This window comes from Anolis sagrei, chromosome 4, assembly GCF_037176765.1.
Source record: "Anolis sagrei isolate rAnoSag1 chromosome 4, rAnoSag1.mat, whole genome shotgun sequence".
NCBI classification, from domain to species: Eukaryota; Metazoa; Chordata; class Lepidosauria; order Squamata; family Dactyloidae; genus Anolis; species Anolis sagrei.
In genome coordinates this window covers 139,644,332-139,661,338 of record NC_090024.1, presented here as the reverse complement: position 1 = coordinate 139,661,338, position 17,007 = coordinate 139,644,332, and the positions used below count along the sequence as shown (strand labels likewise).

General features: G+C 38.8%; 1 protein-coding gene across 4 annotated transcripts in view; it reads right to left on the bottom strand.

The window, feature by feature from the left end:
- Positions 1-664: 664 nt before the first annotated feature.
- Positions 665-17,007, bottom strand: part of KIZ (kizuna centrosomal protein) — a 76,755-nt gene continuing 60,412 nt past the window's right edge. For all 4 annotated transcript variants that reach the window (XM_060774076.2, XM_060774077.2, XM_060774078.2 and 1 more), the window contains 2 exons: positions 3,192-3,235; positions 665-1,991 (listed from right to left, as the gene is read on the bottom strand). In XM_060774076.2, coding sequence (XP_060630059.2) covers positions 1,888-1,991; positions 3,192-3,235 — 148 coding nt within the window. In that variant the 3' untranslated portion in view covers positions 665-1,887. The remainder of the gene's footprint in view (positions 1,992-3,191; positions 3,236-17,007) is intronic.

The following is a 17,007-nucleotide window of genomic DNA, read 5'->3' as shown; positions in this document are numbered from 1 at the left end:
GCAAACTAAAAATTCAGAAATAGCTTGTTAAAAACAAAAACCTGATGTCTAGTGCAACCAGGCTGAGAACTATCCCAGGGCAACAGTGAAGGCATGACACAAGCATTCTTAGGTCTTGCAAGTCGATCTGCTGCATAATCTCTGGAAACACTTGTGTACAAGGAAATCAATATGGCATTGTATATTATAATTTCATACTTACATGTCAGGGGGAAGCAGGCAGGTCACATGCTCCCCAGAGGGACAAGATCACTGAAAACGTTTGCCTCATAAAGCGCTTCAGCTTCCACTGAAACTTACTGCCCTGCGCTCTAAACATCAACCGGCTTAATGCAAATTTTGTAAATATGTAAATCCTGAATCTTGAAAGATACCATAGTAAATTAACAAATATAAACAAAGATGAGGTATATTAAAGAATGAAACTTTTATTGTGGCATAAGTTTTCCAGAATATAACTGAAACTTTTCAGTATTTTTGATGTTTTTTACTGCAACAAATGCTTCTTACCTTTTAGAATTTGCTGATGCAAAAAGATATAGAAATTGGATTTCTTTGGGACAGCTTTTGGCGAATGTGTGTGTGGAATTGGATGAAGAGAATGCTCAATGAAGAACTGAAAATGTACTGGTGGATTTAAATATTAGCAAGTATAACACACACATAAAATAATCCATCTTTTATTATACACTCTTAATGTTTTGTCTTATACATCTTACTATTTCCTGTAGAAGGGATTGGATTCAAATCTAAAGGGAAGGCTTGAAACCTTTTCTACAAAGTATTTCACACATAACTGTTATAATTCATATGCTGCCTTTAAGAACACAAATCCCAAAATTGTATTCAAGTAAAATTAAAATGTATTAATATAATCACAATGGAACAATATTAAAACATCAGCATTCTTCTGAGAAAAGCCCACTTAGTTAAAAACAATTTCACTTAGTTCCACACAGTTCAAAAAATATCATAATATATACCACCAACAACAACAAAAAAAAAATCTGCATAGCTGTAGTAAGATTTTTCCCCCAATTAGCCATATTATATTTTAATTGGGAGGCTTGAAAACAAATGCTGTAATATTTCCTAGCTGGGCATCTATATATATATATATTTTAAAAAAAAACCCTTTTCTGTACAATGGTTGCTTAGGACTACAGCAGGCATGACAATTACTAACTCTATGAATTTTCAATTATTGGCAGCCACTGAAGGTGAGCATGAGCCTAACTGAAGAAGGAAGATTCTAACTTGTTGCTCTTTCTGTGAAACTCATGCAAACCCTCCAACCCTATGTAGAAAAAGGAGCTTCCATGCAATGCAAACTGCACTTCCAATTCAAATAATACCTGGTTGGGGAGGGGAGATCTAGGTGGATTTCTATTGGATGTATGGGGCTTAAACCCTATATTTCTCAAGGTAAAATACCTAACTAGATCAGTAATGGTATCAATAACAGCATATCTTTGTTCCTACAGGAATTCAAGGCAATATACAATATGTAAACATATTTACCCACAACCTAATGGCCCTTTTAAGAACATGAAAAAGAGCCTGGAGGGGAACAATCAGGAGTAGAGAAAAGTGGAAGGGGACATACCTAACTTGAGGGCACACCATATTTTCAGTTCTTCACTACAAAATCACTGTGGATTTCAAGCACATCTTTGAAAGGGCTAATTCTTAGTTCTTGGAGATATGCTCACCAGCAGATATACATTCAGTGTCCAGCAGGGAGGGAAAGCACACTGTGGCATCTGAAGTAAAAATATGGCCAACAGGAAAAAGTACACAAACTATACTGTGCCCTGTCATTGCTTCCTGGATGCAGGAAAAACTACCAGAAAATGTTTAGTATGTGCATGTGTACACTCTTGGCTCTTAATCATAGAAGTCATCGAATTCATCATTATGTGAGCAATTCACTTGAGGACGCAGAGCTGCTTCAATTTCAGAGTTGCTGTCATCAGACTCACCCCAGAAAGCTGGATTAGGAAAACGGGATAAAGAGAGACAAAACATTAATCTCTTCGATAAAACACAACTGTTTAGAATATTCATGGTTTTTAATACTGCAGTTAGAACGCATACAAAAGACTGAAAATGAATCATCATCTGATTGTAATCCTCTCATCAACCCATGTTAGTCTTCCCATCCAGCAACTATCCACCCAACTGTTCTTCCACCTCATCATTCTTTAATTTGAGTAACTGTCATGTTCTGAGCAGCTGTCATCCAGTGACCAGAGCAGAGTTTTATCAAAGGAATACAGGATGAGTCAATACCAGATTTACCTAAATGGAAACCTTGAATTTTTCAAAGGTCTGACTAACAAAACAGACAATACAGCACATAGCTAGGGTAACAAAAGCAAGGTCAAAAGTCCAATAAAGGCTGAGAGTACTACAAAGCCAGTCCAGGAAGAAGAAGAAACAGTAATCCAGAGTTCACTTAGAATAACATTCCAGAATTCACAAGTACAAATCATAGTGAGCATTCCAAACTAAAACCGGAAAGTCGGGGGGTCAAGTCCAAGTCCATAAGTCAAAGCTAGGAAGGTAGTACAAGATTCAGATTCCAGGGTTCAGGACAGAAAAAGTTCCAAGACAAAGTTACAGGAATGACAGAGTCCAAAATAGGATTGCAGGAAAAAGGTTAGGGTCCAGAGTTCTAACTCAGGGTAACAGCTGAGGTTCAAGTGCCAAAGTATGGCATGCTACCGAAGAGCTATCTCTTACAGACCCCTTATTTCTCCAGAGATCTCAGCTACTGTTCATTCTGTCAAGCCTGTACAGATAATCACAGCAGTTTGTGATGCATTCCTCAGGGAGGAAAGTCAGCTTGACCCCTTCCAAGCACACAGAAGCAGCCAAGCCAGTCCAGAAAAACTGCTGGCCATGACAGTAACTGGATAGATGCAGAAGTTCTGAGGTCTAACGATAAGACACAGAGCATCTACATTGATCCACTATCCCTTGGCTGATCCAGCATGGCGTATACCAGGTTGGCCCTGGGATGTCAGGCAGGCACCCCCTCTCGCAGCCTCTGCAGACATAGGGGGCAGTCCTAAGAGCACCAAATAATATGGAGAAAGCAAAGACAATTTCTTCTTGCCCCCAATTTCTTCTTGCCTCCCCCCGCCCCAAATCACAAAATCAGTCATTACAAACAATGGCGTACTTACCTTTGGATTTTATTGTAGATACTATTTTCCCTCCGTTTTCAAACCTATACAAATGTTTAAAAATGGATTAGAAAATACACATTTACTGCAGTGTTCCTGAAACTACACACATATATATATTGTGAATCAGAACCCTTGGAAGTTGAGAACAAATCTTAATTCTTTAAGAGCAAAAGTCAGATTGAAGGCTGACTTTTTATCTTTTGCTGATTCACTGTGCACTTTGCAAAACCATGCCTATATATTTGCAATGTATTTCATTTTCAACCAAAGAATGTTTACTGGCTAACCTTTGTGACATTACCAATAGAATTTTCCCATTCCATTCCTAGATTAGTTTTGGAATTATCTGTAATTTTAAAAAATATAATGTTGCCGCTAAAAATACATGTTAGACATATAAATACATGATTTAATATCCTGGTATTTGTGTCTCAAAAGGCAATCACGATCCAGGAAAAGCATTCACTATAAAATATTAAAACATAACATATATGCAATAAACTTAAGATTCCAAATTGTTTCAGAAAGCAAATGCCAGTGAATTTACTCAAACTTTAAGGGGAAAAAAGGATTTTTTTTTCCTGAAGGCCAACTCTGTTAGCATAAAAGTACTTGGAATATTCTGGCCTTGAATGTCTTTGCTACAAACACCTGAGGTTTAGAAAAGCCAGTAATTTCCATTCTAAAATATATTAGAAGAAAATCCAGTTCTTTTGCTCCATACACCCACTGTTCTATCTTTATTCCCTGGCTTGAATATGTGTTGCCAGAATTCAACAGTTGGGTTTCCATAGCTGCCCACCTCTTCCTATGTAAATGTTATAAGCTTTTGATCTACCTTGATGCAAATACAGTCACCATTCTGTGCTGCTAAATGAATGCTCCTGTGGGTCCAGCATCACAGACCCTTTTGAATCTGCCAAACAAGCTGGAATCATTTTGATCTTTTGTGTGTCACAAGCATATTGTGTTGCTGCTTTGCTGCTGTGAAATAATCTCACTCACAAGGGGCAGTGATGTAAGGAATTAACTATTCTATTAAGTGTCCTCTGATAAAGGAGGAAAAATAAAACGGACCTCCATTCTATTTGATGTGGAAGATTTAATATTGGAAAGATTATATTCCGACACAGATTATTCATGCACCTAAGGCAAACTTTAAACATTTCCACTGCAGGCTATCATATATTAATTTGTAAATACTGGCTTTAAAATGACAATGCATGTTGGTCTGAATGAGGGAAGACAAAACATTGATGCCTTTCAGTAGTGCTTCCAAACATGTTCTGTATTTTGAAAAGTGAATCAGAACAGACTTCTGACGTTCATGCATGTCTTTTGTAACCCAATCATTCTCCCTGTAGAGCTCTGCACTGCATCTTAGGCCTTCAGCCAGGGTTCCCTTAGGAGAGGCTTTTTTGTGGGTAAAGAAGTAAAAGCAAAATATTTGAGATAAATGGGCTATACTGGATAGACAGTAATGATCTCATGAAAGAGAGTTCATAAAAGCTATATACTCTGATCCAACCAAAGCGAAAGACAAATATGAGTGCTGTAAAAGATAAAATCCCCTCCATCAAGTCTTGGCACTGTACTTACAGTGCCCCTTGCTGGAGTAGGATTGGAGAGGAATAACAACACTCTCAACCTCAGCATCATCCATTTGATGAATCTGGTTTTAGAAATGTGTCCTTGGCAGAAAGGATTTTCAAGGTCACAGCCATTCTTTCAGGGGCATGACCAAATTAATCACGAATATGTGTGCTGAGCAAGCTATTTGACACAAGGTTCTCTGGAGAAGGAGTGCTGCACAGGCCTTTCCAAAATGCACAGGGTAAATTAAAATGAGTTGAAGGGGGAAAAAACCCAGGTAAAACTTGATAACAGCTAATGTTGACATTTAAAAGCCAGGAAATACAATCAAGAACATTGTGACCTGACAGTCTGCTGTTTCGTAATTAAAGTCAAATAATATCTCTACAGAGAGAAAATGGAAGGCAAATTCAAATGTAGAAAATAATATTGCAGAATGACTTCTTCTTAAACAAACTGATTCCTTAGTCAATCTGAAACATATTCATGAGATGTAATTCAAATTTCCTCCTGCACAAGCCAGCTTTTCAGAAAGCTCATAGTCAATAGGTCTAGTTATTCCAGCCCAAGCTTCAGAGTTCCATAGTTCCATATTCCCTTCTCTACTCCTTGCCTGACAAAAGGACTTGTGACAAACCAAAATGCTGAAAGCAGAAATGATGCAGGAAGAGGACATGGTGGAAAAGAGATTAAGTAGATCTTATTTTAGCTAGTAAACCTCAGCTTGTTAAGTCCAGCCTCCCATTGATGCAAAAGTAATCATGCAATGTACCGCTCAAGATCTTCCATAATACTAGCAGAGCTTAAGTCTCGATCAGTGTACTTGTGGGAGGCAGTGAAGGCTGTTCCTCATTCTCTGCAAGACTTCTAAGTAGAGCTCTGTTTTTCTGGGCACTGATCAGACACAAGCACTGATTACAGCTAATTTTGAATAAAAAGGGAAGAAAGAATAACATCTGTGCTCAGAATACAGCTATGTTTTCCTCTCTTGGTGCTCAAACAGCTGGAATGAGTCTGGGCAAAGAGTGGCTGTGCTTTGGCTGATACTTGCATCTCCTTGCACAATATCTAAAAATCCCATATCCAGACATAATACCCAGCTGTATCTGTGTATGTCACCAGTAGGATGCTGGTGAGTAGATCCCTTGGGTTTTAAAAGCCTAAAATTTGAGGTTTTTTAAATAAAAAATCTTTCTTCTTTGTTTTCTACCCTGTACGGTATGTCAAAGTTCTTTCAAAGCAGCTCGCAATAAAGTAGGTATTCTGTACTAAATACACACATACATTGGTCTGTAATAATTGCACCATCCTTTAAAATGATATATGTTTATAAGGAAGTCTCTAGAATGCAGATATTCTGCACATACAGAGCCATATATCAGAACTCTACTTCATAGGTATGCACATGTGTATTTGGAAATATGCATCAGAAACTTTGCAAGAGGAATCTAGAGCACTGGTTCCCAACTTCTGGTCCTCCAGATGTTTTGGACTTCAATTCTCAGAAACCCCTGCCAGCTTGGCAAGCTGTCAAAAGTTCCGGGACCTGAAGTCCAAAACCCTTAGAAGATCAAAGATTGGGATCTTCTGATCTAGAACAAAAAAGACAAGAAAAAACATACTGTTGTTTTGAATCACAGCTTTTCCTAATAGATTTCCAAAATCAAAATAGCAACCAGGTTTGGAATGCATGTTTGCATGTAAGATATCGTATAGCCCCCACAAAAGTGCTATCAAGAGAAATACAATGTTCTTTCTATTGAATGCAGGGTTTGTGTATTACGAATTTATTCAATAACACAGATACTTAGTGTTAACAGGATATTGTGGATTTATGATGTGTGTGAGCAGAATGAGAAACTTTCATTATCAGAGGCTGAGGGATGTAGCAAGTGGTGAAACCCAGAGCTAAATGTGGATGATATCCCATGACTACACCTTCTTTCTTGTGCCTTCATATTCCTTCCCTATTCACCCTTACTCTCTTAGGCATATGCGTACACACACACACACACACACCAACAGATTAGAAAGTGTTTACCAGAGGGGCAGTATTAAAGGTAGACTTACAGGTTTCTTGAGAGGTAGATGACACCACAGAAAATTAGGTCCACATTCCTTAAGTTACCTCTCACAGATTTAAAGAACTCTCCCTTTGGACAGGTGATTTCATGAGAACCGTTATCTGTTTCTATAAATGCTCCTATCAAAGTGTTCATTTTAATGCATGGGACACCCTCTGCAGTTCTGCTAACTAGGATAAGAAATCCTTACGCTGTCAAACCACCTAAAGTAGATAGATGCTGGCAGGATTTGTTTCCTTAGTTTAAGCTTGCAACAAATTTTATTTCCACTATTTATTTAAAATATGTATGAGCTTTTCAAAATTAATTTCTCAAAATAGCACACAAAATTAAAACAAGCACAAAATATTACAGCATGTCAGCATCATGCACAAGAAACAAACAAAGAGAGCAAGAAAATTTCAAACCTTGAGATCTAAAAACAGAGTCTATGGCAACAACTATAGATAGCATCTTACTAAGAGGTACTCATATCCACCACTAATCTGTGCTTCCCCGGGTTGTGTCACATCTAGAGGACACTCAAGTTATGAACTTGCACTTTCAAATGAAACAGACTTGCTCTTGTTTGGTTAAATTAGTTGAATACCTCTCTCCAAAATATTCTGGCTGGCTTGCTCTCAATTCTTTGTATCTAAATTACATTTCAGCTTGTTTCTTCTCATTCACCCCAAAACTTTCCCCTAAATGTCTATTCAAGAGTTAAATAAGATCAGTCAATGGAAACAAGATGTAGAGATCTTGTTACATTTGCTACTGCAGTTCAAACACTGCCCCGTTGTCATCATTTGGAAAAGGAAGTAAATTGTCCAAGTGGCGCTGAATATGATAAATGAGAATTCAGTTCCCTCATTGCTTATGTGTTAGAATGCCAAATAGTCATTATACCTAGTTACATTTTCAAACTGAAGCAAACTTATACTGTTACAAAACTTGGGAGGAGGCAGGAATCATTTTCACCGCCAAATGCTTTACAGCAGTAGTTCTTAACCTATGGGCTGCAGACCACCAATGGCCCACAAGGATGAAAATTTGGTCCGAGAGTCTCCTTTCTCTTTATTTATTTTATTTTATTTCTGCTCCTTTTGCACCACCTGCCACTCCTTCCCTGTCGCTGACCAGCCCTGGCTCCTTGGATAAATCACATCAGATCTAGATGATTAAATATGGTTTTCTGTGGGAGAGCAGATGGCGACTACTGGATGGCATATGTTCTGTATCAGAAACTAGAGCTGATGTGGTCTATCCAATGCAATTTTCTGAACCAGCACCCCAAATAACCAAACCAAATCTGAAGTTGACAAAAAACTGATTTGTAACCCTTTTGGTACTAATGTTGGTTGGAGAATGGTCCCTGGTCAAAGTGGTTTCTGGTCAAGTGGTCCCTGGTCAAAAAAAAAAAAAAAGGTTGGGAACCACTGTTTTACAGGGAACACACCCATAATAGCTTCCGGAAATGACATAAGCATTTCTGGTATTGCTGTTATTGGATTTTTGCTGATTTGGAGGACATGGATGGGCTGGAACATTGAGTGGCAGTGGGACAAAATTACTGTGCTTTCCAAAAAGATTTTGAAAAGCATGAGAGGTGAATTGGGGCCTTCCTGGAGCATGGGCCACACTTTATCACCCTTATTTTAAAAGACAATATAAAACTGAAATGAACTATGATTATAATTCCAACAAGATTGCAATGAAACTACTATGAAAATTTACTTTAAAAGTGATGATTTTGTTGTTACATAGGCGACACATGGCTAAAACTGTGAAATGATACCAAAGTTACACGATACTGCCAGGACTGTTTATTTAGCAGCCTGCAAGTTGCTCTAGAAGCACACTAAAGTAGATAAGTGTTGTGGTTTTTGTTCTTATATATTTATTAATACTTCACCAAGGACTCAGCAACTTCCAGAAAATTAATACAGATATGACAAAAGAAAAATATGAAAAAGGTTGTTAAAATTGAATTAAACTACCCAAGGAGTGCAAACTTTTAAAATAAATACAGATTAAAAAAAATAAAAGCTAATAAAACAGCACAGTATCAAATGCCCCTGCAATACATTCCTAAAAACCTCCTAGAACTGAAAAGCTTTCCATTGCCAATGAATGGTCCTTCAGAATCCTGAGCGTGACCATATACGGTTTTATAGATTGCAACTAGCATTTTTAATTATGCCTAGAAATGGACCAGTAGCTGTTGTTACAAAGGAGTCACCTACTCACTGTAACTTGCCCCAGTCAGTAGTTTTGCTGCAGCAACTTGGATTAAGTGAAGTTTAAGAGCACTTTTCAAAGACAGCTCCACATTGAGTGTGTTACAGCCATTCAAATGGGATGTAACTAATGCATGACTAGATCAGAAATTTCTCAGGATAGGCATATCTGGCACATTGGTTTGAATGTGCAAATAAACTCCTGGTCACTACAGAATCCTAGGTATACAGGCTCAGTATTTGATGCGTTTTCCAAACTGTGAACTCTTCCTATTCCCAAATCTGATTTTTGCATGATGAGGGACTCTCTTGTCATCTCTGGATAAGTTTCAATTCATTTGTCCATCCATTACTGATGACAGATGCTGGTTTACACCACAAACTGTTTCCTTGGATGTATTGTCGAAGGCTTTCATGGCTGGAATCACTCAGTTCTTGTGGGTTTTTTCAGGCTATATGGCCATGTTCTAGAGGCATTTCTCCTCTAGAACATGGCCATATAGCCCGAAAAAACCCACAAGAACTGAGTGTTTCCTTGGAGTTAGGCAGAAAGAGAAATAGCGCTTGGTGCCATCCATATACTGGTAATAAATGGCCCCAAAAATCAAGGCAGCCCCTCCTGGTGGTTTTATATATACACTGTATAACATAGAGGGGAAAATAAAATCCTGAAGGACTCCGAAGAAATCAACCAGCATTTCCCCCAGCAAGAAAGGAACAGAGTCACTGTCCAACAGTACTTCTATGCCCCATCCTATCAATGTGGTCAAGAAAGATATTGTGATCAAAGATACTGAAAGTCACTAAGAGGTCCAGCAAAACCCAATCTTACAACAGGTTCCTTCAGAAATGTAGAGAACCTGCCTTACAATAGGTAGCTACTGATCATGTATTTACCAATCAGCCACCCCTCCTCTGGCCTGTTTAATGAGACAGGAGAGGCAAGGATTTTCTAGACCACAAATTGTGGTTCTCACCTCCCCAGGGACTATTTCAACATCCTGCACAAATGGAAAAGAATCTATTACTACTGCATCAACAGGAGCTGCTTGATGTGTATCATTTATAGCATTGGGGATTAGCTGTAGAAAGGAATAAGAGAATTTATCTGCAAATCATTGGGAGATTCTTCACTATTGACTGTCTAACTGAATTGTCTTATGGACCAGGCTGAAAGAACCCCAACCTCTCAAAACAGCCTTGCTGGAAAGCAATTTGCTGATGCAATGGTCTCAGTAAAAACTTCTTTTGCTCTCTTGCTTTGCCTGTGCATGGCCATAGAGTTTTCAGAAAAGGACTTGTCTGTGCTTCATTAGACTCACTTTGAGATTTCTGCCAACATCACTCTAGTTGCTGTTTCACTCATTTCATTGTCACCAACTACCAAGGGAATAGTTTGCCTTGGCCAATTCTCCATTACAGAGGTCAAGGAAGGCTTCTACAGCATTGTTACAAAGATAGCAAGAAAATCCTTGAGAATCATCAGGAGACAACTTAGATTCATTCTACTGGAATGAACTATCTCAATAGCTTCCTCACCTTTGTAAATGTTCTGAGTCAATTGAGTTGAAGTCCCATCATGCAGTGATCTGTCTGTCTAGTGACAGAAGAATTATAGAAACCTCCTCCACTCACCATCTTACTACACAATACAAGAATCAAGATCTAGTGAGTGTAGATAACACTTGAAACAAAACTAAGATTGTCAAAGAAGTATTGAAGTTTTTTAGCCACTTCTGGCAGCTTCAGAACAAGTGTTGACATCTCTCAGCCCAACAAGTCGTGAGTACTCTAATACCACTCTACAAAAGAAAACTATGAAGAATGTCGAGTAGTAAACCAGCACAAGTCCTGATCTATCCTGGCCACCAACCTTCAACCTGGCAGGCTGCAGGATAGGGCACCCAGATGGAATCCCATAGGCCATTGTGACTACTCCTCATCTCCTGATGTCACCTGCTGCTGCACACAGAACTTGGATGGGAAAAGGTGAGAAAGTTTACATACATTCCATGCTTCATCCAGCAAGGTCTCATTGATATAGGACAGGTTGGCAGGGTCATCCAGGATAAAATTCTGAATTGTAGTTATTTATTTATTTTATTTATTTACAGTGTGTATGCCTGGTTCTTCAGCCACAAAAGGCTCTCAGACTGGCTTACTAATAGTCAGTTCAACAGTTCCCTATCCTCATGCTTACAATCTAAGTAAGAAACAATCTCACATTGTCACACAAGAGTCAAACAAAGGAGGAATTGTTGTCATCATGGACAATTCTGACTATGTATAGGAAGTTGAGAGGCAACTTTCCAACATTACATTTTACAAGGTCCTAATGATCCCATAGATGACTACTGGAAGGAATTTTAATATTCTTAGATTATATGTCACCAGAATGTCCAGCTACATGAAAGACATTACCAACTTCCTGTTGAAATTATAGTCTTCTACAACTTTCCAGAGAATACCATGTTAGCCATTGTGAATGTAGAATTCCATACATGAATGGATTACAAGCTGTCAGGAACATCATTCCAGATAGGACCATTGCAAACCTAGCCACTTTGTTCTCCCACATAACTTCTTTAATTTTGGTAATAACATAAGACTTCAAGTCAATGGGACTGACACGGGCACACACATGGCATTACAATATGCCAACATTTTCATGGATGACCTAGACTAGAATATTACTTCATAAACTTTGCACCCCAAAACCTCACATCTACCTAAGGTACATTGATGGCTTCATAATTTGGACTCATGGAGAGGACTCACTTAAAACATTCCACCATAATTTCAACAACTTCCACCCCACCACCAATATCAAACTGGAACTCTCAAGAGAACCTTCTGGACCCATACAACTATCAAGAGAACTATACAACTACGCAATGGATGTCTAAACACCACACTATATCATTACATGTACTTACATGCCCACATGTTACAGCCTAAAAACACAATACAAATCTATAATTTAGAGTCAAGTCTTCTGGTACAAATGCATCTGTTGAGATCCAACAGACAGGGACACCAAACTTATGGAGATACAGCAAATATTTCTCAAGGCACAGTACTTATAACATGAAGTTAAAAAAATGAACCAACAAGGCAAAAGTTGAAGCCAGAACTTATATGTTACAGACAGAAGACAGGAAATGGCAGAATATAACTAATAGTGACATACAGATCCCAACTGAGACTGCGAAGATGAATAATCAATGAACATCTTAGTAGCAGGCCTTTACTTGCCAGTAGACAGCCTCCCAATTTCTAACAGTTACTTATCAGCAGGATGGCACTCAAAATGGTTATGGAGACGGCTACAAGACTATGCCACAAACCTAGATGCCAACTCTGCCCACACATCTACTCAGGAAATACAATTACAGGACCTAATTACATCACCTACAATCTTAGAGGTACCTTCACTTACTCCTCTAATGAGATATATGTCATCCTCTGACAGCAATGCCCTTCAACACTCTACAGTGGACAAATAGGGAATACGGCTTCCTGCCATCAATAGTGAAGGTCGCAGAAGCGAGGAGACAAGCAGGTAGAAGGAAACACTGTATGCCAGGAACATGCTTCCCCTTTCCACTGTTGCTGCCTCATGCAGCACACATGGCAGGACAGAGAGAGAGAGAGAGAGAAACAGTACACAGACAGTAAGAAGCAACACAAGTTTTCCAGCTGCTCCAAGTGGGGATCTGGAACCAGCCTACAAAGAAAGCCCTCTACGTTAAAGCCCTGCCTCCCCCACAGCCCAAATCAGCACTGACAAGCCGCATGGCTCCCGCTCTCAGTCGCCGCCACCATCCCAGATCCTTTATAAGAAACCTGGGGATACTAAGCCAATGGCAGCAACAAAGAGCAACAGCGACAGCATGGAGAGAAGCCACGTACATCAGCTACAGTTGAGCCAGCAGCAGGAGGCAGTGGCATGAAAGCTGGGGGATTGCTACAGCTTTCTGGGAACGGGCAGGGATAGCTGGCTTCCCTCCCACTCTCACAGTCACCGATCCTGATCCTCTTTTTTTAAAACAAACAAACAAACTCTGAATCTAGAACACCTGCAATTCTAAGATGCACCTTTTTTCAGCCTCTTTTCTGGGGGAGGGGAGTGCATATTAGAATTGGTGAAATATGGTACATCACAGTAATCAACACTGTAAGAAACAAATATTCTTACCAGGAAACTCAACAGAGATTATTGTTGAAGAAGCAATTTTTTACTAAGCATTCTTGCAATAGCAGATGTCATACTGGATATTACAAAAACTTGTACTGGTTAAGTATCTCTTATCCAAAACACATAGAACTGTGTTGTTTGTCAACATCATTCTCTTTTGTTTATTAACCTTAAATCCAGACAACTGTCAACATTCTCTTCACTCCTCCAACTGTGTGTCTATGCTTTCCCAAGCATTTTCCAAAATAATCACTGAGCCATTAGCAAATGCCCTTAAACTGAAATATTTCCTTTAACCTTTATAAATTGTCTCATCCTATAATTCTATTCCAAGCCTCAAAATCAATGATAAGAAAATGAGACAATGGGCTGCCTTGTCTTCTTCTATTTGTATTACAGATGATTTGTGAGCAAAACACTGACCGCTATTTGTGTGTTCTGCGAATTATAAATCACTTTTACTCCTTTGAGAGAATTATCACCATAACTAATATCTTCCTGAATAAGAAGGCTCTAGTCAAATTATCAAAAGCTTTTTCTGCATCCAAAAAATAATTGTTGTTTGCTTCTCATTATGCCATTTTAAATAGTTCAAAAAATGCTTCTCATATTAACTTGCCGATATCTTTATAGTAAAAATTCACAGTTACCTTTACGAAAGAAATCCTGCTGGATTTTTTCAGTCTTAGCTAAAATTGCAAGGATCTCATAATCATTATTCAACAAAAAATTCATGTACAGATTTTGTTAAATGCCAAATTTCTTTTGAGATTAATACAATAAACCCACATTCTGGACTTTAGGAGAGCTGACTTCCAAAAAATGAAGGAAATACTGAGTGGCATTCCCTGGATGCCAATACTAAAAGACAAGGGCATTCAGGATGGATGGGAGTTTTTCAAGACTAAAATACTCAAGTCACAATTGCAAACAGTGCCAACAAAGAGAAAAAAATAAGACAAGGGCAAAGAAACCAGAATGGATGTCCAAAGAACTTCTCACTGGGCTAAGACTCAAAAGAGACGTGCACAAGAAGTGGAAAAGGGCAGAAATCACCAAAAAAGAATTTAAATGAATAACCAACTCCTTTAGGGAAAAAGTTCGCAAGGCTAAATTGCAAAATGAGCTCAGGCTTGCCAGGTACATTAAAAACAATAAAAAGGGCTTCCTTGTTTACGTCAGTAGAAAAAAGAAGAACAAGGAGGTGATAGGGTGTGCCCCAGAGTATGGTGGAGGCTCTTTTTTTGGAGGCTTTTAAGCAGAGGCTGGATAGCCATCTGTCAGGGGTGCTTTGAATGCGATTTTCCTGCTTCTTGGCAAGGGGTTGAACTGGATGGCCCATGAGGTCTCTTCTAACTCTAGGATTCTATGAGATGCCTCTCCATGTCTCAGAAACCATCAGTTTACCATTGAACATAATGGGACTTGAGTATCCATTTTGTATTTACAGGGGTCCTGGAACAAAACCCCAGCAGATACCAAGGACTCACTGTGTTTTTACCATTATTTTTTCCTTTCCTTTTTTCAAAGTTTATGGAAAGCATCTCCCAGGTTTGTTTTCATATTTAAAATTATTTTGCTTTAACACATCTCTTTCTCTGTTTCATTCACTGGGAGAATAATATTTTGGAAGATCAGAAATAAACAGAATTTCAAGGAGTTTGAAACTCAACCAGTATATAAATGTGTTAATATGATAATACTAGGTCTTTTTAATTTTTTATTTACAAACTACACAATTAGTGAAGTCTGGGTCTTCTGCTTGGAGAATCATAAAATTCCTTTAACTTGTTTCATATTGTTGTTGCATTGCATAAATTCCAAATGTGATAAATTAAGCAGGTATCTACTGCTAGATAAATGTAAGCTTTTGTATTTTTATATCATGTACATGCAATTGTTTCTGAGATAAGTCTTGCCTCTGTAAGCCTCTGCTCTTTCATATCAAACAGGTCTATTGCAGTTGAGTACATTTCAATATTCTAAGCCCAAATGTTTTAGCTTCTCCATGTTGAGAGCTTGGTTGGAATTAAAAGTGGCATTGTTGTTTGATCCGCTATTGTTAGGTAGGAATGCAAGAACTCTGTAGGTTTGGTGAATCAGCAGCAACAGCAGAGAAAGCACTGGAAAATTCAGACTGCAGTCCAAAACCCAAATGTGTTGATTCTCACCCCTTTTGTGGAAAAGATGAAGACTCGTTCAATGAAGACTCATCTCCTTTAACAGAGTGAATCTCGTTGGCATCTCTCAAGACTAGTCAAGGTAAAACAGGCAGTATGTATGTCTAATAGTTAAAAGCTTTGCTAATTACATTTAAAGGTATATTCAAGACTGGTTGGCTGGGACACATTTCCCAGCATTTAGTACAATACTAGCATATATACCTGGATGTTGGGATTGCTGCCTGCCTCTCTTCTCCCTTCTCCAGCTCTGAGAAGACCTACCACACAGTCTCCATCCCGACAACAGTAGGCAGGCTGTCTTTGTGACTCTTTCATTCCTTCCTCCATTTCCTTCCTCCCTCCCTCCCTCCCCCTCCTCTCTTCCTGTTACTTTCCTTTCCTTTCTTCCTTCCTTCCACCTTACATGTCACTTTTTCCCGCAGTGACATCACAGAGGGCCACTTTACCTAGCAACAGCCTTTGTGGTACAAATGGACAAACATGCATACATGCTTTTAATAGATAGATTCTGTAGATAGATTGTACAATTATAAAATCCAGAATTGCTTGGTTTGTATATGTCCCCTAATGAAGCTTTTATATCTGAGTTGGAGCTAAAAGCTTCATTAGAGGACAGATACAAACCCGGCAATTCTGGATTTCTTTTTAAGCTCATTTTCAATAAATCCAAAAATGGATTTCCTTGCGTTTCTATATCCAGAATTCTTCATCTTGTTTAGATCCACTCCATATCCCCAAATTCTCTATTTATTAACCTTCTGTATTGATGCATTTAGGGAGGCACAGCATTCAGAGAAATCCAGAAAGACTGCTTATGCTTCCTATGTGCACCATCTTGTACAAAATCGGACTAATCTGATTATCCCCCATCTTCAAAAAACAGCTGTTAACATCCACATATTAACATTAAAACTTGTATGCTTGGTATTTACTACTACATATTTGATTTAAGCACCTTTTCTTATAGAAAATGCTAAAATCAAATCAAATCAAAACATTTATTTCGGTCATTGACCAGCACAGGAAATAGTGTCACATTTCCTTACAAACCTGGCATGTTTGGTACATTAAAAATATAAATACAACTACTAAAAACACAATATGGGTGAGGGAGCAGAAGGGGAAACAGGGTAAAAACATACAATGTCCAGATCCATCACCAAATTGTAGATTCAGGGAAGACGATTACTGGACACACAGTTGACTTTTGGAACTAGTCATTCCCTGGCGGATTTTGTATGCTGCTGCACAAAACTTTGCGACATTGTAGGTTGTAGCTGAATTAGTATCCGCAAGTAGCAGGGAGGTATAAAATTGTCCTGAATGGCCTGGGTGCTTGTCTATCAGGGGTAAGATAAGCCTGGCACGGGTATCCCTGTAGAACGGACACTGAAGGAGCACATGTTCTATTGTTTCCACATGGCCCGAGTCACAGGGGCAGAGTCTCTCTGAGAAAGGGATCTTCCGGTAGCGGCCGTCGAGTACAGCTGATGGGAGAGCGTGGCATCGCGCCAGGGTAAAAGCCCTCCGATGAAT